The following is a 26756-nucleotide window of genomic DNA, read 5'->3' as shown; positions in this document are numbered from 1 at the left end:
GTGATTTCACCTCTGGAGCAAATAAATCTCTGTTCTGTGTTAACGGCTGCTTGGAATCCAGGGAGGAAACACTGGCAAGATATACAACTCCACTCCAAAAACACAAGGACAAGTTCTCACAGGCTCTCTGGGTCTATTAAACGCACCCATGTCTAACCCAGATCCACAAGATGAAATGTGGGCCTCGGAGAATATGGAGGAAGGCACGTTTCTGTTAACAACGCCCGACGGGCACAGCCCATGCAGACTGACAGCTTTTTCCAGAGAGTAGATGGAAAACAGGAGAGGCGATTTGGCCAAAAGAAGAGAGCATATTACAGCTGTGGAAGATTTTCAGAGATACTCTAGCAAGAAGCAGCTGTGCGATCTGCATCTCTGCTTGAGTCCATTTTTTCGGTCATTATTTCGTCATCTAAATTCAGCCCAGGAAACTCACCACTGTCAGTTTCCTGAAGAGTTTTATGGGGCTCAGTTTTTTTTAAATTGTTTTTATTGTTTTAGTTTATTTATTGTTTTTTTATTGCATTAGTATTGTTTCGAGAGTTCTCACTCTCAAAAATATGACTAAAATACACAATTATGATCCATGAGAGTTATGCCATTCTATTCCTTTGGACAGGACTTTCTGACAGTTTAAAAAAAAAACACTCTATGATGACCTAAAGGAGTGGAATGAGAGGGTGGCAGGGTGGCTCACGAGGGAGGGGATATATGTACACATATGGCTGATTCACAATGTTGTGCAACATTATAAAGCAATTATATTCCAATAGAAAAATATGTGGTTACCTATGCTCAGTGAACAAAACACTATATCAACAATGGTACACTTTCCACATTCTGCATCAAAACTGTTTGAACTGATACACGGGCCAACAACTGGCTGTATTTTAGAGGCTCAAAGAAACCTACCTGTGATTTGGCTACAGTTGAAAAATTCAATGAAGAAAGGAAATAATGCCAGAGATAGGTTTCTAAGGTTATTGACCACAACAGACTACTAACGTGAACCTTGTATTGTTGAAAAACATCCCGTAACAACTGTAAGAGTGACACGGATACAATTCACATTAGTATACAAATAATTCCCCTAGTTTGGAGGCCAGGGCAAACAGTGACAGTCTAAAGAAATATGCTCTGTCATTAGGGGCCCTGGTGAAATTAAGCTGTTTAGGGAAAACTTGTTTGCATGCACAGATGTATCTATAACTCTAAATTCTAACCGAAGTAAAGCTAAGCTGACTAACTTTAAAGTCTATGAAATACTGAGATATGAAGATTTGGAGTATTCAAACTAGTTAACAAAAATGTAACGACTCAAATACATTGAATAAAGTTGGCAAACCTTGTAAAATTCATTATCAACGTCACCATTGTGGTTGATGGTTAAATTAGTCCACTCTTGTGAATATCATACAAATTGGGGATTTCAGCTATAAAATGCATAACCAGTATCACAAGTGAGAAATGACAACTCTCTGTTTCTCTTGAACATCAGGAAAACTCCAGTGACAGAAACACAGTGCCAGTAACTTCCACAGCCTCAATCGCCTGCAAATTACAAACTGAAAGGGACAGTCCTCAGCTTTACCTGTGAGTTTCCTGAAAAGTTACCACTTACAGAAACAAGAAAAAGTTAAATCCTCCACATAATCAAGCTTCAGAAATAGCTGACCTGAGGTTTTCCCTGAGGCCACTCGGCTTCCTCCTCTCTGCAGCAGTAGGCACGGCCTTCGAGTTGACTAAGAAAAACTCCATGAGTTCAAAAACACTCCCTCAGGGTCTGGGGACCAGCCAAATTGCGCAGTGGCAGCCCATCTGTTTTCTCCTCGCTGCATTTTTACCGTTAACCCAGCAATCTTCGACCAGCCTTCCCAACACGCCCCCCTTCTTACCTTGATGTGGGAGGCATTAATGTAGCCTGTGTTATTTTCTTTGGTTGGTATTAGCTCTACGCGGTTCTCCTCATAGGGAACCACCTCGCGGATTCGGCTGCGCTCAGCATTTTCTGGCAGAGCCGCTGTGCTGAAAATGCCATTTGCCTTTTTCTTTGGAATTTGCTCATATTCTGTGAACACCATTCCCTCTTCGAGCTTCTTTTTCAGGGTTCTGAACTGCAACAGAAGGTGATCTTCAGCTCTCTGAATAATCTGATCCAAACACTCTGACAAAACCACCAGATTTCTCAAAATATTTACAGCGAAGAGTGTTAATCAGTAGTTTCAAGATGGACAATCAAAACTTGATTATTCGGTCTCCTTCATTCACCATATTGCAAGTTTCTCTTGTCCAATAACCAACTGCCTCCTCACTCACACCTTAAACAGTAAGGTCTGCCAGACTAGGCAAGAGGTGAAATTCAAAATTAGCATTTTGGTATTAACATGTATGCATGCTCTGCCGCTCAGCTGTGCCCGACTCTTTGCGGCCCCAGAAGCTGCAGCCTGCCAACTCCTCTGTCCACAAGATTCCCCAGGCAGAAATACTGGAGTGAGCTGCCATTTCCTCCTTCAGGGTATCCTCCCAGCCCAGGGATTCAACCCACATCTCCTGAATCGTCAGGAGGATTCTTTACCACTGAGCCACCTGCTGTTTCAAGTTCTAGTGATAAGGAGATTTTTAAAGCTTAGTTATCAAAAAAAGTCCTTTTCTCCACTTATGTAGTTGTTTTTAGCTAAATTTTAGGGTGATACTGGTCCGTAGTTCTCTACTCATGCAGATTAGACACCTTCCTTTTATTTTTCCCATGGCCAAAATACTAATTACAATAACGTGGTATTAATTGGATTAAATGATCCTGCTGAAGACCTTTCTAGGAACTTCCCTGGTGGTCCACTGGTTAAGACTCTATGCTTCAAATGCAGGGGGCACAGTTTTCGAGCCCTGGTCAGGGAATATGCCATGTGATGCGGCCAAAAAAAAAAAGAAGTAGGACACTTCTGGCTCTCAGAGCATGCTAATACTTCATATACGCTGACAAAACCTAAACCCCTAATCTTACTGGCACTCTCATACATTTACACAACCTGTTTTTTAACCTGACAGCAATTTTAGGGACTAAAGGAACATGTTTGTTCACCTCTGAAACACTACGGTGCAACTTTCTTTGCTTTTCAAAACCAAAGTTCTCACAATGCATTACCCCAAGAATTATATATCAGTCATACTCTATAGCCAAGCATGTGCCCAGTTGCTCAGTCATGTCTGACTCTTCACAGTCCCATGGCCTGTGGCCCATCAGGATCCTCAGTCCATGGAATTTTCCAGGCAAGAATAATGGAGTGGGTTGCCACTTCCTACTCCAGGGGATCTTCCCCACCCAAGAATCAAACCTGCATTTCTAGCATCTCCTGCGTGAGCAGGCGGATTCTTTACCACTAGCGCCATCTAGGAAGTTCCTAGCAAGGGGCCAGCATATTAAAGAATTCTATAAGTGCTTGGGTAAAATAATTACTCCCTAATAAAGGGTACTTGTTCACAAAAATCACAGAAGTCGAGCACTAGGGCAAGGGCTTAACCTCTTCACTCTGCAAAACAAAGAAACAGGCCCAGAGAAATATGGGTTGACTGAGGCCACACAGACAGGTGGCCAGGGGCTGGTGTCTCTAGGCGTCATCACTGAACCAACCTGACCAAGAAACAAGAGTTATTGGAGAGGATCAGTCTAATACAGCACAACCCAGGTCGCCCTAATCTTCAAGTTGAAGAATGAATTCGTCCAACACACCTTCGTGCTGGCGTGTCTGGACGAGGAGAGAGCGTCAGAATCCTAAGACCACAGAGAATGAGTCACGTGTTTGACGAGCCCAGCGCTTACCCTCTCGTCCATGGGAACTCGGGTGGCATCGACGCGACTCTCCTCCCGCCCTGAGCCCCGAGCAACTGAGAGTCCATTCAAGGCTGCCAACATCAGTGGCCTCTTCTGCGCCTCCAGGCCTGCCATCTTCTGCTTTTCTAGATTCTTGCGGCAAGAAAAGGCATGTTCTCATTGTTTGTAATATCAGGAGAATGCTGGAATGTGTTTTAATCTCCCCAAATCTATAACTCCCCAGCCAAGGAATGCAGACAATTACCATTAGCAGGGCAAATTCAAACACAGCCTTCCCCTCCATTCCCACTGCGCCCAAGGAAGCCGGCTCCTCTGGGCCTCCTGAGCATTTCTTTAAAAATGGAGTAAATAAACAAACAAGAGCAGAGACTCTACACAAATACACCCTGCCACAGGGCTCACAAAAACAGCATGCGTGAGTCACCTTAGGACGGTGAGCACTGAACGAAGACAGGACAAAGAAAAGAGAAACAGAGATTCATGAATAATCAGAGCTAATCAAAATGATGGGCCTTTTACTCAGATTAAATGGTAAAAAGCTTATAAAAACTGCTGCATTCTTTTTTTAGATTATTTTTTTACATTTTAAATTATGTAAGTGTGATAACACATTTATAGGAGATTTGAAAAATACAGAACAAGGTTATATACAGCTCCATCACATAATTATTTTTTTTAAGTGGCAAAATTAAAGATTTTTAGTTGCAATTTCAATATCAAACTCTCAAAAATCAGTAGAATGAATATATAGAGAAGCAGAAGGATATAGCAGAAAAACTGTCCCTTTGATAAGAGGATGGATACATACAGAAGTAGAGAAAAAACTTCCTTCCCAAGTTCCCACTCAGAGGGGCTAAGACTGAGGTGTTAACTCTATATTGAATCTCTCTGGTCCCTGGGATATTATCCCCAGAAAGGGAGCTGATGTAGTTTACCAAACTCACTAATACCATAGCGTGGAACCACCTGAGATGACCCCCCAGCAGGATCCTTCATGCTTCATCCAGAAGACCCACGGGAATGGACGCCATGGCTCCCGGTGACTAAACCGTGGGAGAACACCATCTGGGGACCATGCAGACCGCGCCCAGCCCTTGCTTATGACTTTGTGACCCCTCTCTGTCCTCACCTGCACAGACACTCTGAAACTGTTGGGCTCCTGTTATTTCATCTACAGCTGTGCTTTCCCACTTCCTCTAAGCTGATTGGGGCGTGACCAATCTCCAGTTGCTCACTTCAGGCAACAGGGGCATTTTCCACCCAATAATTCTGTCTTAGAAGACAAAAGGACAGAGGGACTCTATAAAGCACAGAAAGAGATGAGTTTCACAGTCTACAATTTTGGCCCACAGTTTGCAGGTTCCTTTGGTTGCCACAGATGAAGGAGTGATCTTACTCTGATTTTTTTTGTTTTTTTTCAAATCTTCAGGTATTTTTTTCTTAGCCTGTCATTTAGCAATTTACTTCCTAAAGAAGTGTCTTGATGGAGCTGTGGTATTGGGGGAGGATAGAGCACCTGTTATGTGTGTTGACTCAGTTGTGTCCAACTCTTTTTGATCCCATGGACTGTATCTCTGCAGTCTCCTCTGTTCATGGGATTCTCCAGGCAAGAATACTGGATTGGGTAGCCATGCCCTTCTCCAGGGGACCTTCCTGCCCCAGGGATCGAACCCAGGTCTCCTGCATTGCAGGCAGATTCTTTACCATCTGAGCCACCAGGGAACACATTGCCAATCAACTATACTTCAATTAAAAAGAAAGAAGAATGGAGCCCTGGCCTTTGTGGGTGATGCTGTCAATAAGATGCTTGGTCCCGTGACAGGGCTAACCCATCAGATAAACCGAAGGAGCATCTCAGAGGAGGATTAACTGTGAGAAAGTGAGAAAGGGCTAAAATATATTCTATTCTGAAGAATGATCCTGGTTTCTCAACCCTGGGCAGACTTTGAAAATTCAGGATTTAAATTTGGGGAGTTTTGTCGGTGTATTTGCTTACTAGTTTGTTTTTGTAAGGGTGAACTTCCTCTCTGCCTGCTATTATCTCTTTCAGTTGAGAATGTTTCACTCCTCCGCAAAATTTTGAGACAGCAATGATTTTTTTTTTTTTTTTTGTAAATGGTCCTCAGATCCTTCTGACAGTCCTTCTGCTTCCTTCTCACCTGCACCATAAGGTGACCCCAACTGGACCCAAAGCAAAAAGTAACTTACTTGTCTTTCTTGGGAAAGGATTACTACCCAGGCAACACTGAAACCCCAATGATAAACTATTTCTCTTAGCTCCTCCTCATTTATCCTATGAGCTTATTACCAGAGATCAAAAATAATGAATTCAAAGATCTGCTTTGGCCTCTTCTCTCCCCAGTACCTGACTGGGGGTTTGGGAACCACAGACAGTGGAATGTCTTCAAAGCAGCTGCAGGAGCTGTGCGGATCCACACCACAGGCCTGAACTATCCATCAAGGGGACACGCCGCTCCAGAAAGGGAGAGAGGGCTGCCTGCAGGGCAAATTCTCACCATAGCTGTCTGCTTCCAGTTCCTATTTGGTGACATTTTCTCATCCTAGGAAGGCCTTGACAGCCTTCTCTTAGCTATGCCTAACAAGCCAGGCAAAAGCGACCATGATGGGCACCAGAGTGAGGCATCTGAGATGTGGGGAGGTCACTGGGGTGAGTTTCTTCAGAAAGACAATGGAGACCCACCCCAAGCTCCAGTGTCAGGGGCCAGGTCACCATCTTGCCTGGCTCACTGAAGACCCTCCAAGTCTTCCTCTGAGGTCGGGACAACAACCAAGGGTGGCTGCCCTTGAGCTCATGAGTATGTAGGATTTGGAGAAAAACCAGGGAAGGGATTTCCCTAGCAGTCCAGTAGCTAAGACTTTGTGCTTAAAATGTGAGGGGCATGGGTTCGATTCCTGGTCAAGGACTAAGATCCCACAAGCTCTGCGGCGTGGCCGAAAAACAAAAAAACAATTTTTTAGAAAAGGTACACTTTAAAAAAAATAAGGGAAAATGACATAGGGCCAGGGTAACAACGTTACTGAACTAGTTAAGAGGTAAAATCAGCTATTCACTATTACCCAATGGATGGGGTGGGAGGACATGTGGATACACAGTGAAGAAAGGCTTTGTTTTTGCTCTGTGATAATGCAGGAAGCTCTATGTGAGGAATCAGTGCCGTAAGTATCAGCTAGCTGCAGGCTTTTGTTTAATACAGGTAACGAGAGGATGAATATGACCGTAGTGAGGCTAGGCAATCATGTAGGTGGCAGTAAACAGCCAGTCCGCAAGGGAAATAACAAGGCCAAATGGTTGGACTGATGAGTTCTTGACACTGAGTTGTGTGAAAGGGGCCGGCCCAGAAGTGCTGCAACTCCCTCTCTACCAATGATTACTTTTCCCGAACGTGGAAAGTTCTCCCCCAGGCACCCACCCCGCACTTCATTCCATCCCCAAGCCAAACGGTTTTATTTGCCACAGGCACAAGCACGTCTTTCACAACTTCCCTCCAGGTTTGCGAAAAGTGGAAAAACTTATGCCTGAACCAAATTCCTAGCAGTACTCCATGGATGGCTAAAACCGTGAGGCTGAGAATGTTCTTGAGGTTTGTCTCAAGCCGGAACATTGCTATGGATTAGATTCCTAAACCTAGGGACTTGGCTTTCTTAAAACGTTGGCTCTTTACGATTCTTTACAAGTTGATTCCCACTGCAGAACTGGGGAGACTTATACACGAAGAAAGTTTGATGAATTCCCTCAGAGCAAAATGTAAGTTACAACTGTGCTGGAGTTCCTAAAATAAGCGCTGGCTACCTTATGACCCAGATGTGGTACATGCAGAGGAGAAGTCAATCTGGGTTTGAGTAGTGATAATGAAAGGATTTTTTTTTTTTTTTTTTAAGGGAGTGAACATCTCCAGGACAAACAGCAATGGTATTATAAAATATTTTGTAAAGTAGCAACTACAATCCAGCAATTTCCTCATTAGTAAGATGTAATCCACTTTGTTGCTCTAGATGTCCAACTGTTACTGCATACTTTTGCTCCGGCAACATAACTAACCTTCCAGAGGAAACATACTGAAGAAGAGTGACTTACGTCTAATATTAGGCATTGTCAAATGTTACACGTGTGTGCGTGAGTGTATGAAGATGCCTGTGCGAGTTCTTGATAGAGTAAGCTCACTGGTGAATTCAAGCTCAACTGCACGCTTCTGAGTTTATTGTAATTTTTCATAGATTTGTGCTGACCATCTACTGAAAGCAGATCTGAAACTGAAACTGGACACACCAAGGTCAACACTGATGAGCAATCCTGACATCCAGATCTACACAGAAAGCTGTGCTTGGAAGGGAGGCTGCTCTTTTAAAATCTAACTGGGGACGAACTGCTTTCCCCAGAGAAAACCAAAATGCCAGGAGATGGAGGAAGGTGAGCTCCTGGCAGCTCAGGCAATGGGAAATCTGACCCTGAATATATACACCAAAATGCTGGCTTAGACACTGATCTCAATACCACATACCTGTAAGATCCTAACTTTGTCACAGCACTTTGCCCCACGCAGGCCTATGAGAAGCCATGAATGAGAATGGAAGGAGCAAAAAGCAAAGTTTTGTGAAACGAAACCCTACCTGTTTAAAAGCAAGTGACTTTTACATTCTATCACATGTTTAAATCCTCCCATGTTCCCTGATAAGCCTCACGCTTTCTTCCATGCCCAGAGGAGGGAGGTGTGTCTGAATCACCAAAAAGGAACAGAGAGGGTGCTCTGGGGTGGGGGTCGGGGGGGACCAGCCCCTTTAACCGTCCCTTCAAAGGTGCCCCCGGGAGAAGTGGCCACTTACCCGAATCATCATCTCTCTCTCTATAATGCTGTCCTCCAGGGAAAACATTTCAGACACAGGTCTCTCCTTGACAGGCTCTTTCTTGACCCGCTCCTTCACGCTCGTCAGGTCGGGCTCCGAGATGGATGGCCCGAGAGAGGCCCCGTTGACCGCCGGCTGGTCGGCCCGGGAGACGCTGATGGCCTTGGCAGGCCCGTGCCGCAGCAGCCTGGCCCGGGCCACGGCAGGAGGCAGGCACGCCTGGTCCTGCCGCAGCGCCCCGTTGCTCACGCTTTTCCGGGGCCCGGGGTACTCGGGTGGGGGCTTGTTTGGAATCCGGGCCAAGGCGGCCTGTAGCTGGGTGCTGTACTCCACCTTCTCCCGGAGCACGGGGATCTGGGGCACCGGGTCGGGAGCCTCCTCCTCCTCCTCCTCGCTCTCGCTGCTGTGGATCAGCATGGTGGCATCCGAGAGAGTCTTCCTGTGGTGGTACTGGGGGAGCTGGGGGACCTCGCGGCTGCCGGGGCCCTCCTCGGGAGGCCCCGGCTCCCGCAGGGTGTTGCGGCGGGCCGTGGGGATGTTGAGCGACTTCAGGGTCATGGCTTCCATACCCCTCACCATGCTGCTCATCGCCTCCAGGCTGTGACGCTTGTGCACCGCACCGTGGTGCTTGGTGGCCGTGAGGGGCTCGCTCACCTCCTGGAGGGACTGGTGCACCACCGGAGAGCTGTCCTCCTGGAAGGTCTTCACGGACAGCTGAACCTTGCGGGTCACCAGGTCGGGGCTGCTGCCGCTGACGTACTTGTGGCGGTGGCTGGCGAGGTCCGGTGTGCTGGTGGCCGGCCGGGGCCGTGGGTAGGGGGGTGGCGGCCGGAAGAGATAGTTTTTGAGTACGTGGGCCGCGTTGTAGCTATGGGCGCCCTGCAGCTGCATGTTGGCCAGCTCCGGCGTACTCACCGTGTGTGAGATGGCACTGGGCCCCCCCGGCTTGCTCGGCACTGTGGGATTCGTGGGGTTGAGCTGGTCCGACGGGCTGACCAGTGTGTTCGCATAGCCCCCCTGGAGCCCGTAGGGGATCGTGTACGGGTGCCTCTCCCGCATCTCGGGCTGGCTGTACACCAGGTCCTCCGGCTGGTTGTAGGCGTGGGTGTTGATGATGTTGAGGTTTCGCAGGGACTGGCTCTGGCTGTCCGTGTGCACGACGCCCCTCTTCATCTGCCGCATGACCGTCTCGTAATCGGGTGTGGGCCGGTAGGATGGTACGATGATGGCACTGTGCCGGTGGCTGGGGATGTAGTCCGCCCGCATGATGTCACTCCCAGGGATGCTGAGGTTGGAGGAGACGGGAGAAGCCTGGATGAAGCTTTGGGAGCAGCTGAGGGAGTTGATACTGTGAACGCTACACACGCTGCCGCCGTTGGTGACGGTGCCATTTAAATAACTTAAGTCCAGGCTGTTGTGTGAGTTGCAATACAAGGCTTCTTCATTCCCATGGAAGATGCTGTCTGCAAGAAGTCAAACAGAGGCCCATGAACCTCCACGCCATCCTGCTTCCATCGAGTTGGTCCTCACACTCATGGGGGTAATTTTTAACTCACAGAAGTCATAAAAAGGGAAATCCCAAGGTCTCCCCCCACATATTCCATAGAAAAACCCAGCAATTTCTTGGGCAAGATGCCAACATACTGAAAGGGTATTTTAAAGCACACTATAAAGAAAGAGTGAATCTAAACAAATGAAGCTCGGTACATATGGAACTGTTGTCAGCTGGGTTAAGTTCTTGATTTGGCCTGAGTTTTTAAATCAGGTACCAACAACGGTCCTCACACTGGAAGACCGGTCCCTCTTGTGCAGGGCTTAATGACAGAACTGGATATTTGGGCCAGGAAGTGAAGAACTTTGAGTTCTTGGAGCTGATCTTCCTGACTGCAATGGAAAAACTCCCTGTATCTAAGGGACTGCCGAACATCAATCAAGACACAAGGCAAGTAACAAAGTCAGGATGTCAGCAAACATGGCTACTTCATTATGATCACCAGGGGAAGGCAAAATAAGACTCAGGAGTGTAATTTTAGCCACTGTCTAAAACCCACCTCTAGACTTGGTTTCATCACCAAGGTCAATTTCACATTAAAATTATTAATACTTTAAACAGGTACCTAAAGAGATAAAAGACAGTGAAAGACAGGGAGGCCTGGCATGCTACTGTCTATGGTCACAAAGAGTTAGACACGACTTAGTGACTGAACAACAGCAATAACAAAGAGAATAGAAACCAGATTTCTAAAGTCAGGACCATTCTATGCATCCAGTGTTCCTTTAACACACACACACACACACACACACACACACAGACATCCTCGGGAGGCAAGCTCTTACAAACACATTTTTCTGTGGGCAAAATATATTCGTTTGTACACTATAGATTTAAGCATGAGCAGAGTAGAGGAATTCAAAGGCAGAGAAGGTTAAAAAACAGAAAAGGTGGCTGAAAATACTCGGCTGCCTAAAGAGGAGAGGTGGGAACACAGACAAAATGAAATGATAGAGGCAAGGAAAACTAGAGAGAGAGAACACGGCATTTATCCACCTCTAATGGGGTTTGGTGCCTTCCCATAGAAGCAGGGTAACTTTTGCTAGTCTGCTCATAAACAGTCGTGTTTTATTAAATTACGTTATCTTGATGATCTTAGTTTCCAGGCTTGCACTTTGACAGTGCAAGAGCCAGCATACAATAACCCAGAAATGAATTATCCTTTACCCCACTGTCAACATCCAGTGTTTAATCCCATTCGTTTTCTAAGATGCAGTTACTGAAATGATCACGGAGCACCGGCTCCAGAGTTAAGACACTGATTTTCATATCCAAGCTCCTCCAATACCCTTTCTGTATCCCAGTTTCTATAGCAAATGGAAATAACGACATCAACAGTACCTATCTCCTTCGTTTATTTTGAGGATGAAATGAGACAATGAAATGCAAGTACTTAGAACAGTGCTTAAGGAAAAGAATTGCTCTATAAATGCTCATCGCTAGACCATTATTGAAATGAGTTTTTTTTTTTTTTTCCCATACATTTTGCAGGGCAGTGTTTAGAGGGACAAGGAACTAAAGAGTTTAACGAGTACACTGAGAAAGAGACTGGGGGAGAGGTGGCAAATGAGAGCTAAAATGAGGGGCTGAGATTATGTGTGTGTTTCTTTCAATTATTCTGGACGCCTGTGTTCTCTGTCACCACGAAAATCTGGCTGACTGTTACAAGCTCTCTGACCCTGGCAAGGAAGGTGAAGAGTCTTCTGCTGGGCTTAGCTGTCACTCTCTTCTCTAACCCACTTTCGAGGATGAGGAGGAAGAGAAAGGAACTCGCCTTCTGTCTTCCCCCAACTCCTTCTGCACGCAATTCTGGGGAAATTTTCGTCTCAGGGGTAAATGGTATTCCGTGACTCTCACAAATCCCAAACTGCTGCCATTCAGATCATGACAAAGTTAAAATAAAAGTGTCGCTGTCACCTAAAACAAAATAATCTCAGCACTGATCCCCAGTACTCAAATTCAGGTCTTAAGAAGGGACAGCAGCAAGCCAGCGTTACCTTGAGAAGTGTGTGTTTCCGAGTAGTGTTCGCCACACTGGACGTGCATGGGAGGAAGGATGTAGGGCTGCTGCCGGGGCTGAAACAGAGAACACAGCACACGTGGGAGGTCCCGTACCGAAACGCTCACGAGTGCCAGCCCGAGCACACGACGGGCCCCACTCCTCATCCCTGCAAGGAGACGTGCAAGGGATTCTCTGCCCTCCTCCCTCAGGCCACCCTCTTCTGAGCATCTGCACCCTCATCTCATCACCAAGCCTTGGACTGGAGACACACAAAACGGGGAATGGGGATGCTGGTTCAAGGTGAGAAAGAGGCTGCAATCAACATGAAGGCACTTCATTATAGCCTATTTTCTAACACCCTTGCAAAGTTCCCACTGCCATTTTTCAAAGGAATAACTCAGAACATGCATATTATTATGTTCCACCTAAAACATAATGAGAGTCAAGAGGAAGCCTGTTTCCTTCTATTCAAAACTGGGTCCCTCCTAAAGCCACAGGCTTCTATCTATCGGCATAGCTGTACCTGTGGCCCAAGTTCCATTGCCACAACAACCTCTAATAGGGATGGGGGAGTGTTAAGCTGGGCCCACTTGCAAACGTATATAATCTGAAATGAGGACCCATAACAGTAAGTTTGCAATTCCCAAGATCACTTACTGACCCTCCCCCATTGCAGAACCAAATGTGGAAAGGTCTTGCAGAGAACCTTGCAGGTGCAATCATCTCCCCTTTCAGTGAAGACTCATTGCCATAAGACTCAAACACAGCCATTTACACTCAATCTGAATACCTGCGTGTTGCAGAAGAGGGTAAAACTCTTAGACAAAACAGCAAAATGCTTAGACAGTTTTGCTATTTGGGGAGCCAACAAAGGAAATATAATTAGTTGTTAATGTGGTCTAGAGGAAGTCATTTAATCTCAGTAGGTCTCAGCTTCCTGTCAATCAAATCAGTCTTCTCCTTTGAACATTATCCATTTTATTTAGATATTGGGGTTCCAAGTAAAAATGGAGGACACAACTGAGCGACTTCCCTTTCACTTTTCACTTTCATGCATTGGAGAAGGAAATGGCAACCCACTTCAGTGTTCTTGCCTGGAGAATCCCAGGGACGGGGGAGCCTGGTGGGCTGCTGTCTCTGGGGTCGCACAGAGTCGGACACGACTGAAGCGACTTAGCAACAGCAGCAGCAAGTAAAAATGTGTTTGAAGAAAGAGTTGTAATGCTAAAAAAATAAACTTTAAGCTTGTAAACCACCAAACCAGATGGTCTCTTACATTTCTATTTGATTATCTTTAAATTTGTCTTATAGACATTGGTTTAAATATTACTGCTTTGGGACATAAATTGAGATCAAGCCAAAAAACTATACAAAGCCAGCAGGGGTCACACTTTCTCAGTATCCCTAGACTGAAGAACACTTGGCAGTATGAAGCTGGGTTGATACTCATCTACTATTTCCTTTTCTGCAAATAATATTTATGTATCAAAAGAGCAAATAAAGAAGATATAATGACCGGAAATCCAAAAATTAGGGAGAATCAGAGGAGAAGAAATAAAAATTGAAACCAATTTAATACAGTAGTTAAGGGTATCAGTTCTTCTAAACATTCCCAAATCTCTCTCTGGCTGGTTTTTGACTAGCAGTTTAAAAATATTTGTCCTCTTTTTGGTAACACCTAATTCAACTCAATTTTTTCCATGACTGGATAGCCAGTTTTCAAGTCAACAAAAACATACCAAAAAAAAAAAAAAAAGCCAGTGGGGAAGGATTCATACAAGAGAATAGAAATACACAGCAAGGCAAAGTTGGTTCATCCTGCCTTCTCTTGCTTTAATTTTTTTAAAAAGAAAAATCCTACAAGTAACTGTTTATGAACCGACCTAAGTGTATAAGCAATACAAGTGAGAAGTAATAATAGCAATCTTCCAAATACCATTTCAGGATTGTATTATTTGTTCTATCTCTTTATATATTTCAGTGTATTATTCTGTTTCTTTCCAGATCTGCTAAGACAACAGCAAATTAGATGCCACAATATAGGAGCCAGAGGAGCAAGAGAAAAACAACCAGCCGGAACCCTGGTTATCAGCTAGGAAACCCAAAGGCGACAACGTTATCTGGCTTTACTCTCACTCATCCCAAGGAACGCTTGCTGACACGTTTAATCCTAAAGGGCAGAGGAAAGGGAGAAGCCAGGAACCTGGCTTCCTGCAGATTATCTGCATCCGAATGAAACAGGAAAGCCTCTGCATCTTCTCCAGATAATCAGGATACGATCAAATCACAAGATAGCCCTGAAACACTCTGCTTCCCCTGGCTTTTCATGGACACAAGTGAACATTTATCTCACTAGTAAAGACCTGTGGACTCTAAGGAAGGGAAAAGTGAAATAATATCAACAAAGGAGAGGAATAAAGAAAACAGTGCCAGAGGGAAATCCATTGCTGCTCCAGGGGAGAAGCCCAAAGCAACTCATTACATCTCCAAGGACTTTCTGTGAGAGATCGTGCATTGACACAGAGAATTAATTGTATTTACATGGGTTCTCAGGAATTATTACGTGATGATAAGATGTCCAAACTCTAGAATTCTAAGAATTCATGTGAACGCATTTTCCAGAAAAAAAAAAAAAAATCCTTAAATAGATCCTTTTAAATGACAGGTTAAAGATGTCCTATAGGATATATATCATGTATAAAGAAAAATTTTATTCTCCTATCAATTCAAAGGAACTCTTCACCTACAGACATTTAAAGGTCATGTGTTTATTTTGATTTTGTGTAAAATAAATAATAACCTAGAATAAGTTATTTCCTTATTCACGAGTTGTTTCCTTATTCATATGAGGAGAGCAGTTTTTTGTGTGTTTTTTTTAAAGCTAACAGTAGGTAGAAGAGTACCTCAACTCAAATTCTGTTGACCTTAAAATTAGAAAATTAACTAACCTTAATTTTTTTCCCCACTAAATATTCTACCTGAGAGCATCAACTAGACTCCTTCAATATTTCCTTCAAGTAGTCATTTTCTGACTAGTTTATTAAACTGTCTATGGCAGTGAATACAAAAGAATTTGCAGAGATTATAACTGATGACATGTCTAAATGTGCAAAAATCAGAAACAGTGATAAAGCAAGTAGGAAAAACAAAACCCACACACAGTAAGCTGCATGCTGAAGGCCTAAGACCTCGTCGGCCTGGAATAAGACTCCCAGGGGTGAACCTGGGGTCACATTTAGAGAAGTGATGGGCCATGGGTGTGCACACCCCACCTGCAGAGCAGACTGATGTCCTTCTGTGTTCTCACCAGATTTCACCTGGTCATGATGCCCTGGCCACCCCTCCCCGCAAAATTAACCACAGAAGGACACGTGAATCCCAGCAGCCAGAGGACTTGATAACTGAAGATGTCATACATACCAGGGAGGACCGGCTCCAGGTGGGCTGGCGTCTGATAGGGGGTGGAGAATTGGATTGTCTATATGAAAAGTTGAAAAAAAATGAGGATGGTTATTCTTATTTACCATGTATAAGATGAGCTGATAGATGAGAGAGGGAGAAGAGGGGAAAGCAGACAAAATGGGTTAAGAATTACAGTAGAACAGGGACTTCCCTGGTGGTACAGTGGATAAGAACCCGCCTCCCAGTGCAGGAGACACAGGTTCAATCCCTGGTCCAGGAAGATTCCACATGCCGAGGAGCAACAAAGCTAGCACGCCACAGCTACGGAGCCCTGGCTTTGGAGCCCTCGGGCCACAGCTACGGAGCCCTGGCTTTGGAGCCCTCGGGCCACAGCTACGGAGCCCTCACTTTGGAGCCCTCGGGCCACAGCTACGGAGCCCTGGCTTTGGAGCCCTCGCTTTGGAGCCTTCGGGCCACAGCTACGGAGCCCTGGCTTTGGAGCCCTCGGGCCACAACTACAGAGCCCTCGCTTTGGAGCCCTCGCTTTGGAGCCCTGGCTTTGGAGCCCTCGCGCCACAGCTACGGAGCCCTGGCTTTGGAGCCCTCGCTTTGAGCCCTTGGGCCACGGCTACGGAAGCCCGCGCACCTGGAGCCTGTGCTCTGCAAAAAGAGGAGCCGCCACAACAGAAGCGTGTGCGCGGCAATGACGAGCAGCCCCCAGTTGCCACAGGTAGAGAAAGCCTGAGGGCAGCAAAGAAGATCCAGCCGACCTACATATCAAATAAATAAGAACTATGGTAAAACAAAAACATTTTCTATATCTGGTTGGTGAAGCCAAGACAATTTAATTTCCTTTTTTCCTCTTGTTTTATTTGCAAAATGTTTGGAATAAATGATATTTTATAATGTTTTACAAAGTAATATGAAAAGAATGAGGCTTCTTTCTAAAGATGAATTACAAGGGAAATAAAAATCAATGACCATCTTTTAGAGGTCAGAGAACAGAGACCTCTGGAGAAGGATACTGCTCAGATGATGCTGATTTCATAAACTCCAGAGAACTATCCCAAGCCTTCATGTAGCCCACGGTGAGACTCTGAAACTGCATACAGAGTTTACTGTCTATGTAGGGGATGAGGGTGTTTTTAGAGAGTCCCAGTTTTCATCAGATATGAGAATAGGAACCTCCCACACCTGGTTAGGAAGAAGAAAGGAATGGTTATTACAGAAGTACGAAGGAGGACAGAGTTTCCTTAATTTTCAGTCTAATAGGTGATGCTCACTTGTATAAGAAGAAAAGGACACAAAAGAAATACAAATACTCAGAAAGTTTTATAATAAAGCCACTTGCTAAGATATGGTTGAACAAGAAGACTACAGTGATATTTACTCCTCAAAATAGTTTTCTTCTTAAACCCACCCTACGGAAGGAAGTCAACTATAGAATTCTTGTTAATTCAAAGACATCTCAACAAATAAAAGGCAGTAGCAGAAAACTGCAAAGATGTGACCCATAGGGAATCTGTTCAAAAGAATGGTGTGTTTGTGTGTGAGCATGCAAAGGAATGGTTTGTATGTGCAAAAGAATGGTGTGTGTGTGTGCGCAAAAGAATGGTGTGTGTGTGCATAAAAGAATGGTGTGTGTGTGCAAAAGAATCGGCTGTGTGTGTATGCACATGTGCAAAAGAATGGTATGTGTGTGTGTGCACGTGTGCACAAGAATGGGGTTTGTGTGTGCGCACGAGAACATGTGTATGCACACATGCTTTCATAACACAGACACGGCTGTTTAAATTGCTGCTCCTGAATCAGTGCTCTTCTGTTTACTTTTGCAAACTCTGTTTGCAGACCTGATAGAGTCATCCTCGATATCCAAGGAGGAGTGGTTCCAGGACCCCCTCTGATACCAAAATCCACCTATGCTTTTGTGTAAAATGGCATAGGATTTGCATATAACCAATACACATCCTCCCACATACTTTAAATGATCCCAGGCTACTCATAATACTTAATATAATGTAAACAGCTGCCAGTACAAAGGAAATTCAAGCTTTGCTTTTTGGAACTTTCTGGAATTTTTAAAAAATATTTTGATCCACAGTTGGTTGACTCCACGGATGTGAAACCATAGATAGAGAGGGCTGACTGATTGTACTATCAAATATACTTTCAGACTCCAAGAGTGACCAGTGGCAGAGACTGGCTTAGAAGAGTCTCCATCACGTAGGCAAAAAAATTAGCCAGGACCTGATCCTCCAGTTTTAAAGCAGTGCCTTCTACAGCAGGATCTGCTCTAGGACAGCGTTTTCACACTCTTGGCTGTGTCCACTGGGGAAGCAGGGAAGCAGTTCTTCTCTTGCATTTACATCCCTGAAGTTCTTTGAAACAAAATTAAGCACCTTGGGCGCCCCAACTGCTGAGGTACTCTGCTGAGGAATGTCTTTTGAAGGCAACCAGAGGAAATTCAACGATAGCATGAGCCAGACACACTCTATCCAAGGTCAGGTCACGGTTAAGTTCTCTCATCAGACTCTCTTTATCATCCCCATTTCCAAATTAAATTGAAAACACACACATGGATTTGTGACATCTATTAGTGTCTTCCAAGTCTTCCTCTAATTACCCTGGCCTCTCATTTACAGGCGGGTGACTTGACCCAGAAGCACACGCAGGGTTAGCCAACTGTGTGAGTGCCACAGGGCTGAGGATGACAGCAGCTTCTTCTCTTTCAAGTTGGCTCATCACTCTGCTACACGCTTCTGAACACACACTACATCTGACACGAAGGGGCGCCCTGGCAAATTGGGAACCGCTCGGCTCCTCCAAACTCATGGCGGAGGTTGGAAAGGCACTGATGTTGGCCACTCCGTCCAGGAAGTCAAGCATTCACAGTCAATTTGCAAATTATTTTCCCCCTAGGCATATAGGCGATACCAGACGGTCTTCATCATTAAAGCTCTTTCCCTCCCGCCTGGCTTCAGCTTGCCCCTTTAGCTTCTACAAGGAATGAGGCGAAAGAGTGAGCCGAAAAGGTGATCTACAACATTCCGAAAGCATAAGAATTTAAGCTGAAACGAGCCATCCAGGGAGCAGGTGGATGAAATGTTTACTTACTCGGTGCAGATTTTGTTTTGTTTGTAAAATTTGTGCCGCGTAGCAAACAGTCGAGATATGTATTTGGCATTTTCGATATCCTCCTTGGAAAAGAAGAAATGGTGAAAAAATAAACATTTGTTTGTATATGCGTTTTATTACGATTCCTCTCGTCAGGGACACGTCCCTTCCTCCCTTCACGTCAGACACAAAATAGCCGCCTGAGCCACAAACCAACATGCTGAAATTCAGCGGCGGTCATGTTGATGAAGCCCACCCAAGGATGTTAGATGATACTGCCTGCTAGAGAATCCCTTATGTCCATGAGTTACACTGGTGATCTGGCGTGTCTTTACATCATGCCAAACCAAGTGCTCTGCAAATCAATAAATGAATCAAGGCAGAGTGTGGCATGGATATCTAGCGTCATTTAGTTAGAGGCAGAGAGGTGTGTGAACTGCCTTGGTTCCCAAGGAGGCACTCAAGGCAATCACCAGTTTGCTTCAGATCAGCCTTGGGCTGTGATGGCAAAGAAAATCCAAATAAGCCAACGAAAGAAAATACCATGCCATATCATCAGAGCTGACTGGTGAAGGGCATGCCAGACATTGCGATCCAGCACAAATAAGGCCGGCGGAGGAAAGCAAAGCCTGGAGTGAAACTCAGCTTGGAACCCTGGCACTGTGAGCATCAGGTCACCAACACCCCTTGGAAATGAGCGATGGCAGCACTGGGCACGTAATGGGAAGTTATGGGTCTGATAGACTATTCATTCTCTCATGACATGGAGACCAAGGAAAGCACATTAGGAGCTGAGAAGTCAGGCCGCAAGCTGCCTGCAGGATCATGCCTTCATTGTCTGTTTTGTTTACCGTGTGAAAGAGGGCGGTCTCCTCTTTGTTGACGAGTTCCACCAGGATAGTCGACTTGTTGTGGGTGATGTTTCCCATGTCATTCCACCTGCACAGAAGAAATCCCACAGTGTTTGCCCAAAGACTTTCCAGACATTTATGACACCACAGGAGGGTCATCTGCTATTACTGAGCCTCACTTTACAAATTATGGTTTAGCTGTATTTTTAAAAGCTAAACGTTTCTTCCTTCAAAGCAGAAATGGAAATAAAATGCAATATTCATCTACTTAAACAGCTACACACCATCTCAACGTTGTTGTTTGATAAAGTACACTTTCCCTTATGAGCTAGGAGAAAAATATGCAAGAGATCTCTGCTGCCTAGTTTTTCATATTTCCAGACGAACAAAGTCTTTCCCCTGAACCCCATTTTCAATGCTGGGAGAGCAGGTCATTTAAAAGTCATGTGCGGAGTTCCCAGGAGGTCCAATGATTAGGAGTTCAGCCTTTCACTGCTGTGTGCCCTGGATCACCCCTGGTTGGGAACTAAGACCCCACAAGTCACACAGGACAGCAAAATAATAATAATAAATTATGTATTTTTAGGAACCTAGGCTGAAGAATTCACGGAGATTCTGTGTTGCAATGTACACTACAGATTTCATTATGCCACTTAGAAAAAATGCTGAGGGAATGTTCAGTGTGCCTACATTTTTGTGATCTAAACACACACAGAGACAAATTTCCTTCCCTTTCCTTATGGAGATCTGACCTAAAATGAGATACACAGAGAGAACCACCAGACAAGGGAAGGTAAAGTTCCTGCTTCTCATTCTATTTAGAGCCAGTTTCTAATCATCTCTTACACTACCTGCCCTTCAGTCTGCTCCCCAACCTATAATTCCCTGCCCATTGCCTTTTCCTCTCCATCCTGCTTTTTTTTTTTTTTTAACTTAAAAAAATTTTTTTTGACCACATTGTGGCAGAATGAGGGATCTTAGTCCCACAACCATGGCTCCAACTCACACCCCCTGTAGTAGAAGTTCAGAGTCTTAACCGCTGGACTGCCATGGAAGTCCCTTTCCATCCTGCGTTTGCTCATTGCACTCCCATCTCTGCCTGCGTGATTCCTTTAAGACTCAGAAGCGGCCACCTTCTCCAGGCAGCCTCTCCTCATTCCCAACCACCTACATGCCAGGAAAAAGCTGGGTGTAGTCCTTTATCAGTCACCACATTGTATTACAGTGGTTTATGTCTGTGATCAGATTCCTAACTAAACCAAACTCAGCCATAGGTCTCGCGCCTTGGGCAGAGATTCTGCTTGCTTTATCTCTGTATTCCATGGGCCAAGTACATCTGGAATAGACCATATGCCAAATCTTGCTGAAATGATGAAAAGTAATGATGTTGCCTCCTATCTGTATAAAGGCCAGTTCTTTTATCAGCTCTCTAGGTAGACAAGTTTCCCACTTTGGAGATGAGGCAACTCAGGTCAAAGGGGAGGAATTACCCTTATCCACTTTCATGCATTGGAGAAGGAAATGGCAACCCCCTCCAGTGTTCTTGCCTGGAGAATCCCAGGGACAAGGGAGCCCAGTGGGCTGCCGCTTCTGGGGTCGCACAGAGTTGGAAAGGACTGAAGCGACTTAACAGCAGCAGCAACCTTCCTTATCAGCATGAGTTCTATCAATCCCCTTTAGGTTTTCCTCCAATCACCCTTCTATTACACCAATGTCATCTGTGTTTATATACATCTACAGGTACTCTGCAAGCTGTCTGCTAATAGTTCCATAAGATCACATCTACATGGCCTCACAGCTACATGCTCCTTACTGAGGGTCTTGAAAGAGAAAAGATATTTGATATTCTCTGGCTCCATTCCCTGAAATCAATGGCCAAAATTCTGGATCCACTCCTCACGCCACCATATGACTTCACCTTTAGTGGCACAGTTAACAGGACACTATAGTAGCAGTAAATTCACATCTTATAAGGGTTATCAAGGCACATGCTAAAGGAAGTGGGCTGGAAGCAGTTCCCAGGGAAACTGAACAAAGCCTGTGAGGGGCTTATTATGATCAGTGAACTTTCAAACTGCTATTTTCGATTTAATCCAGAGCCCCAGAATGCAAAATCTATCTGATTCTCTTCTCTGGACTCAAGCACTGATTTAGCCACAGAGAACTGTGTGGGACAAAAGGCCTGGGTAGCTTTACCTGGGCATAGAGATGTATAGCTCCGACTCTGCCCATATTTATATATTTTGCTCAATTCGTTGCAGGTATGTGAGTCCTGCAACATGTCCCAAAGTCAAAAACATGTCCAAAAATCAAAAAGCTTATTTTGTAGCCCCAACGCACTCTCTCTCCACTCTCCTTCAATAATGTCTCTATTCAAAGAGCAAAAGAAAACAAATGGGCAAAAATAATGGCAGGGTGGGGACCTAGGAAAACAAAAGCCAATTAGGAAGCTTTTAATGGGAAAACTTTCTCAAAATGACCTGCAGTAACTGATGATCCAACAAGTACACGGCTGACCAAGAATTTACTTCCAGAAGGTGGACCATGCTCTACCTCTAAGAGCCATCTTTGATCTTCCTAGGACATGCAGCTCTGCCTATCAGATGCACACGCAGGAAAGCTGCTTTTCCTGTAAATAATAGGCCACACTACCCTCATAAATGAAAGCAAGCATGCAGTTTTTCAGATTTTGATACTAGCATGGGACCTGTGGGCATCAATAACAAGGCAAGCTCATGGACCTGTAATGCAGGGGACACCCTGTCACTTCCCTATGCTGCTAAATGGAAAAGAAGGCTGAAGGATCAAAGTAATAAAAAAGGACCAAGGTCTTTTCATTAATGATAACAAATGTTGATTTTTCAAAACACACTTTCACAAAGAGCCCTCATTCTTTAATAGAAAAATTAGTTTGCACCTTTATAGCACATGGCATTAGGCAAAGGGCACGCTGGGCAATGGATGGAAGCCAGGTTGGATTTAATGACTGGTCATGGGTAATGACTGGTCATGGGTAATCTGGGCAAAGGTGATCTTGCAGGAGCCTCATGCCTAAAGAGCCCATTTCTAACCAGACTCATAGAATTTGGTTCCACGCTTCTGGCTCAGTGGGGGTTCAACTATGCACTTCTTGGAGTCAGTGGGAAGAAAGAGCATTCTCCATCCCCCGCTCCCAAAAAAACCCCCAGGGAAAGTGAGAGGAATTTCTTCATAACCACTTAAACCCTGCAGAGGGGGATGATCAACTCTTATCCACGGTCTGGCTCTTAATTCATCCGTATAACTTTCATACTCCATGCGGTTTGCGAGAGCACCTCCAGGGGAAAAAGGAGAAAGGAGACAAATCAGACTACCTGTAGATTACTGCTTGTCTTCCAATTCTGTTCCTCACGAAAATCCCCATAAAGAAAATGCCCAGGTGCACACTGTTTCCATGATTGTCCTGCACAAGATCAACAAGAGATCGTCGTGATGAAAAACATCCCAGCGGTCGGGCAGCCTCCCCTTGGGGACCACATCCCATTTCTCACCCACACGGGGAATGAATCACAGACGGCATCGGGGCAACAAGGCAATCTGAAGGCAGGCACCCCGCTGCACCTCCTAAGAGACTACACAGATATGTTTTCTTCTTTTATTTCAATTTGTCACATTTCCTGTTTAAGAAAGAATTTTAGGATTTTTCTCAGACTGGCTGGCAGTTAAGACCTCTTTCATGTGCATCTATTGATATCTTTTTTAACCCTAGTTTGTGCGTTTTTTTTTAATCAAAATTGCATGTGCATACATTTTGATTATATATCCATACTGTATATGTACAATTTACACAGGCACATAATTTGAAGAATCTAATATTCTTTAGATCTTGTTTAAAGCAGCCAGCAGCAGACCCAGCCCCACCATTTCCTCTCCTTTAAAGGCATCCGCTTCTACCATTTAAAGCCCTAGAGTGTGTCTTTCTGCACCCACCACGCTTGGCCTTCCAATTTAGAACCTCGTGTTCTTCAGTTCTGGGATATTTTCTCAAATTACTACCTTCTGTTTCCCCCGTTCACTCTTTTCAGAACTCCCATTATTCAGATGCTGAACATCTGGGCTGGCCCTCCAATTTTATCTCCTGCCGCCCACGTTCTCTAACTTCGGGTTTTGGGGTGAAATTTTTCTTTCTCTTCTAACCTATCCATTAAGTTTACCATTCCAATATCGTATTGTAAATTTCTGAGAGTTTTTATTTTCTAAATGTTCTCTTTTAAAAGCAATCTATTCCTTCAATGAGGTAATACATAATATATATATAAATACCTATACATATATATGTAAAATCCCTGAAGCTCACAGTGTGAGGGATGGTGGAATCCTTCACCCTGCAGAATCTCTGCCTCTTTCGGGATGCTTCATTCTCATTGCTCTGTTTTTCCTATTGGGGCAACCCTGGGGCGGGGGTGTATGATTGGATATGTATTCACACTCCAGAGTGGGAGGCTAAACACTGTCTGGGACCTTTGTGAGCACAGGACGGGCACGTGGACTGTAAGCTTCACTGCTGGGCAATCCGCTGGGCCCTGTCTGGGAGAGGCCAGGGGTCTTGTCTTCAGTCCCGTCTGTTGGTCCACTCAGGTGCCTCCAACCTCCTGCCTGGGAAAGCATAACCCAGCTTCCAGTGTTCTTGAGAGCAGAGCAGGAGCAGAACTCAGCATCCAGTGAGCAAACTGTCACCCAGTCCCCTGCTTTCACTTGGGAGGCATCCTCTTTGTGGAGTGAGGGGAGAGACACGTCCAACTCAGCCCAAGAAAGAAAAAATAAACCCCTACCTTCCTCGGAATACCCATTTAAGACACAAAGACCCCCTTCTCAAGGACCTCTTCTCAACCCGCCTCCCCAAAACTTTCCATTAACGTAGGACTCTTCTCACAGAGAGAGAGAAAGGGAAAGACAACTGCTGATGGCAAAAGCTGAGCGAGAAAGAACTAGGGAGTAGGGAGAGGGCCTCAGTAATTACAAGGGGTTAAAAGGTAAGTTACATGATAAAAAAAAAAAAAAGAATCTATGCGGGAAAAGAAGACGGGCAAAGTAGAGATGGAAAGAAAAAGGAAAATTCGGTGGAAAGACTTCGCTGGGGACGCTGCCAGGAGGTGGGTGCAGAGGTCAAGGAGGGTGCAGGGAGACGTGGGAGGAGCAGGCCATCAGCGTGGGACAAGGAAAAACACGGACCAGACCCCCGTTAGAACAGCACACGCAGCTAGGACTGAGGCTCCAGACCCCGTGTGACCCATTCCAGAAGCCCCCTCCCCCCATGCCCACCTGCTCCGACAGTACAGGAGCCCACGGAGGCTGCAGACACCCGTGTTTGTCGAGGGCAAGGGAAGACCTGTCAGGAAATGCACTGGTATTCCTGCTCCCCAATCTTGAAAAATTTTTTGAGAAATCACTTATGGGGGGAAAAAAAACCCCACACTAAACTTAAACGGTCCTCCCTGACACATATCCATAACATATGTTTGAAACCTTCCTTGGTCAAGAAGGACCCAACCAGCCCAGAGGGACTCCGTCACCATGGGCAGGCTGCCCTTGGTGCTTTTTCACTTACAGCCGGCTCCATCACAGCCCCCATGGGTACCACCACCCTGCCCCTCATCCTCGGGCCACCAGGAATCATGTGGTCTGTAGGTGGTCACCTGAGTCATGCACAGATATGCGGTGGGGGAGGAAAAAAGGCAGCAGCCCAGCGGAGTTACGCCCACAGGCTGTGAGTCAGCCGAGCCCGTCTGCCCACTCGGAGTAGCTCTGGTAGCTCCCTGTACTTTTCCCACTGAAGGACAGACTCAAAAATGCATCCGAACCCAGCACAGCAGATTTTAACGCCGTCTCCACTGCCTCTGTTTCCCACAGTTCAGAATGACTAAAAACCACGCAAGCAAATGACCCCCACGACCAAACCTCCAACTTCCAGGGCCCGAGAAGTCGGTTTTCTAGAAGTGGAGAAAAGTTTACTCTGATTTTCCAAAATATCATGACTATATATGGGCTGCTGAAATGTAAGTGGGATGCAGATGGCTTCATAAGGCATTATTGCAAGGAAAATGGATTACAACCCTATGAAGGGCAGCTATTAGAGAAGCAAAAGAAAATTAAACAAATCTAAAAAAGAGTCATTTAGCCTTTTTTGCAAGCTGCGGCCACCCTGCTCGATTCTACTTGATACACATGGGCAGTTCTCATTAAGGCAAATTGCAAACGTGCAACGGAGGGGGAACAGAACGCTTATAAAACAGCCAGTGGAGCCAGTTTGGAGTGAAATGTTTACGCTGAAATTGCAGGCGTCTCCCAAATTGCTGAAATGTGCCAGTTGCTTTAGGTTTCTGATAAAACTCCGTCTTTGGTAAAGTGGGTCAGCAGAGAGAGGAAAATGAGTTTGGATGATGGACTCCGCTGTACAGACAACCTTGCACCATGACCCCACCACCATACCCTCACTTCAGGAGGTGAATCTGTTGCAAAGGGTGGGATGTGCTTATAACCATTTCCTACGCATACTTTCCAGAAAACACCAAAGGGGCTGGAAATCCACAACAGAGTCTCTCTAGAGCCAGAGAAATAAAGTATGATTGTATCCAGGAAATGTTTCATTCTTTCTCACAAACAGTTATCCCTGCATTAGCCCCAAGAAGAGAAAATAAAAGGCTGGGGAGGAAAACTGCCAGGGAGGGTCTGTATTAAGCCACACGCGACGTTTGCTACGTGTTCTGCTGTGAGGTCGGCTGTGACCTTGATAACTTCTCAGCACCAGATGGGCTGGTGTTGGTACTCACTCAGAACACTGTCTTACAATTGAGATAGTCTGCTGAGAACTGTGGAAAGCTTCAAAATCTCTCCATTAACAGAAAAGGGTTTGCTTTCACTAAAGTATATTGGACTTGCTAACTAATGCCACGTAGAAATGAGAAAGCCAAGCCTTCTGGTGCTCTGCTCTCAAGCAACACTGGTTTCCCAAACGCCTGTGCTGTTCTGAGACAGCTGAAGCAAGGACAGGGAATGCTACCTTCACAGGGAATATCTCCTGTCCAAATCCATCCAAACGTTCCACCTCGTTGATGTACATAAGCTCGGCTTCTGCTGGCAGGATTCCACTAAAACCAAAAGAGC

At 45.2% G+C, this 26756-nt stretch overlaps 1 protein-coding gene across 1 annotated transcript in view; it reads right to left on the bottom strand.

The window, feature by feature from the left end:
• PTPN14 (protein tyrosine phosphatase non-receptor type 14) overlaps nt 1–26756 on the bottom strand; it is a 114176-nt gene that overhangs the window by 14565 nt on the left and 72855 nt on the right. The window contains exons 6-14 of the mRNA XM_068986211.1: nt 26653–26740; nt 22967–23055; nt 19614–19701; nt 18763–18845; nt 15667–15724; nt 12242–12320; nt 8672–10155; nt 3818–3961; nt 1896–2114 (exon numbers count right to left, since the gene is read on the bottom strand). Of these exons, the coding sequence (XP_068842312.1) occupies nt 1896–2114; nt 3818–3961; nt 8672–10155; nt 12242–12320; nt 15667–15724; nt 18763–18845; nt 19614–19701; nt 22967–23055; nt 26653–26740 (2332 nt within the window). The remainder of the gene's footprint in view (nt 1–1895; nt 2115–3817; nt 3962–8671; nt 10156–12241; nt 12321–15666; nt 15725–18762; nt 18846–19613; nt 19702–22966; nt 23056–26652; nt 26741–26756) is intronic.

The sequence above is a fragment of the Capricornis sumatraensis genome, chromosome 14 (assembly GCF_032405125.1).
Source record: "Capricornis sumatraensis isolate serow.1 chromosome 14, serow.2, whole genome shotgun sequence".
NCBI classification, from domain to species: Eukaryota; Metazoa; Chordata; class Mammalia; order Artiodactyla; family Bovidae; genus Capricornis; species Capricornis sumatraensis.
The sequence above is the reverse complement of the archived record's forward strand: the minus strand, read 5'-3'. Positions and strand labels throughout refer to the sequence as shown.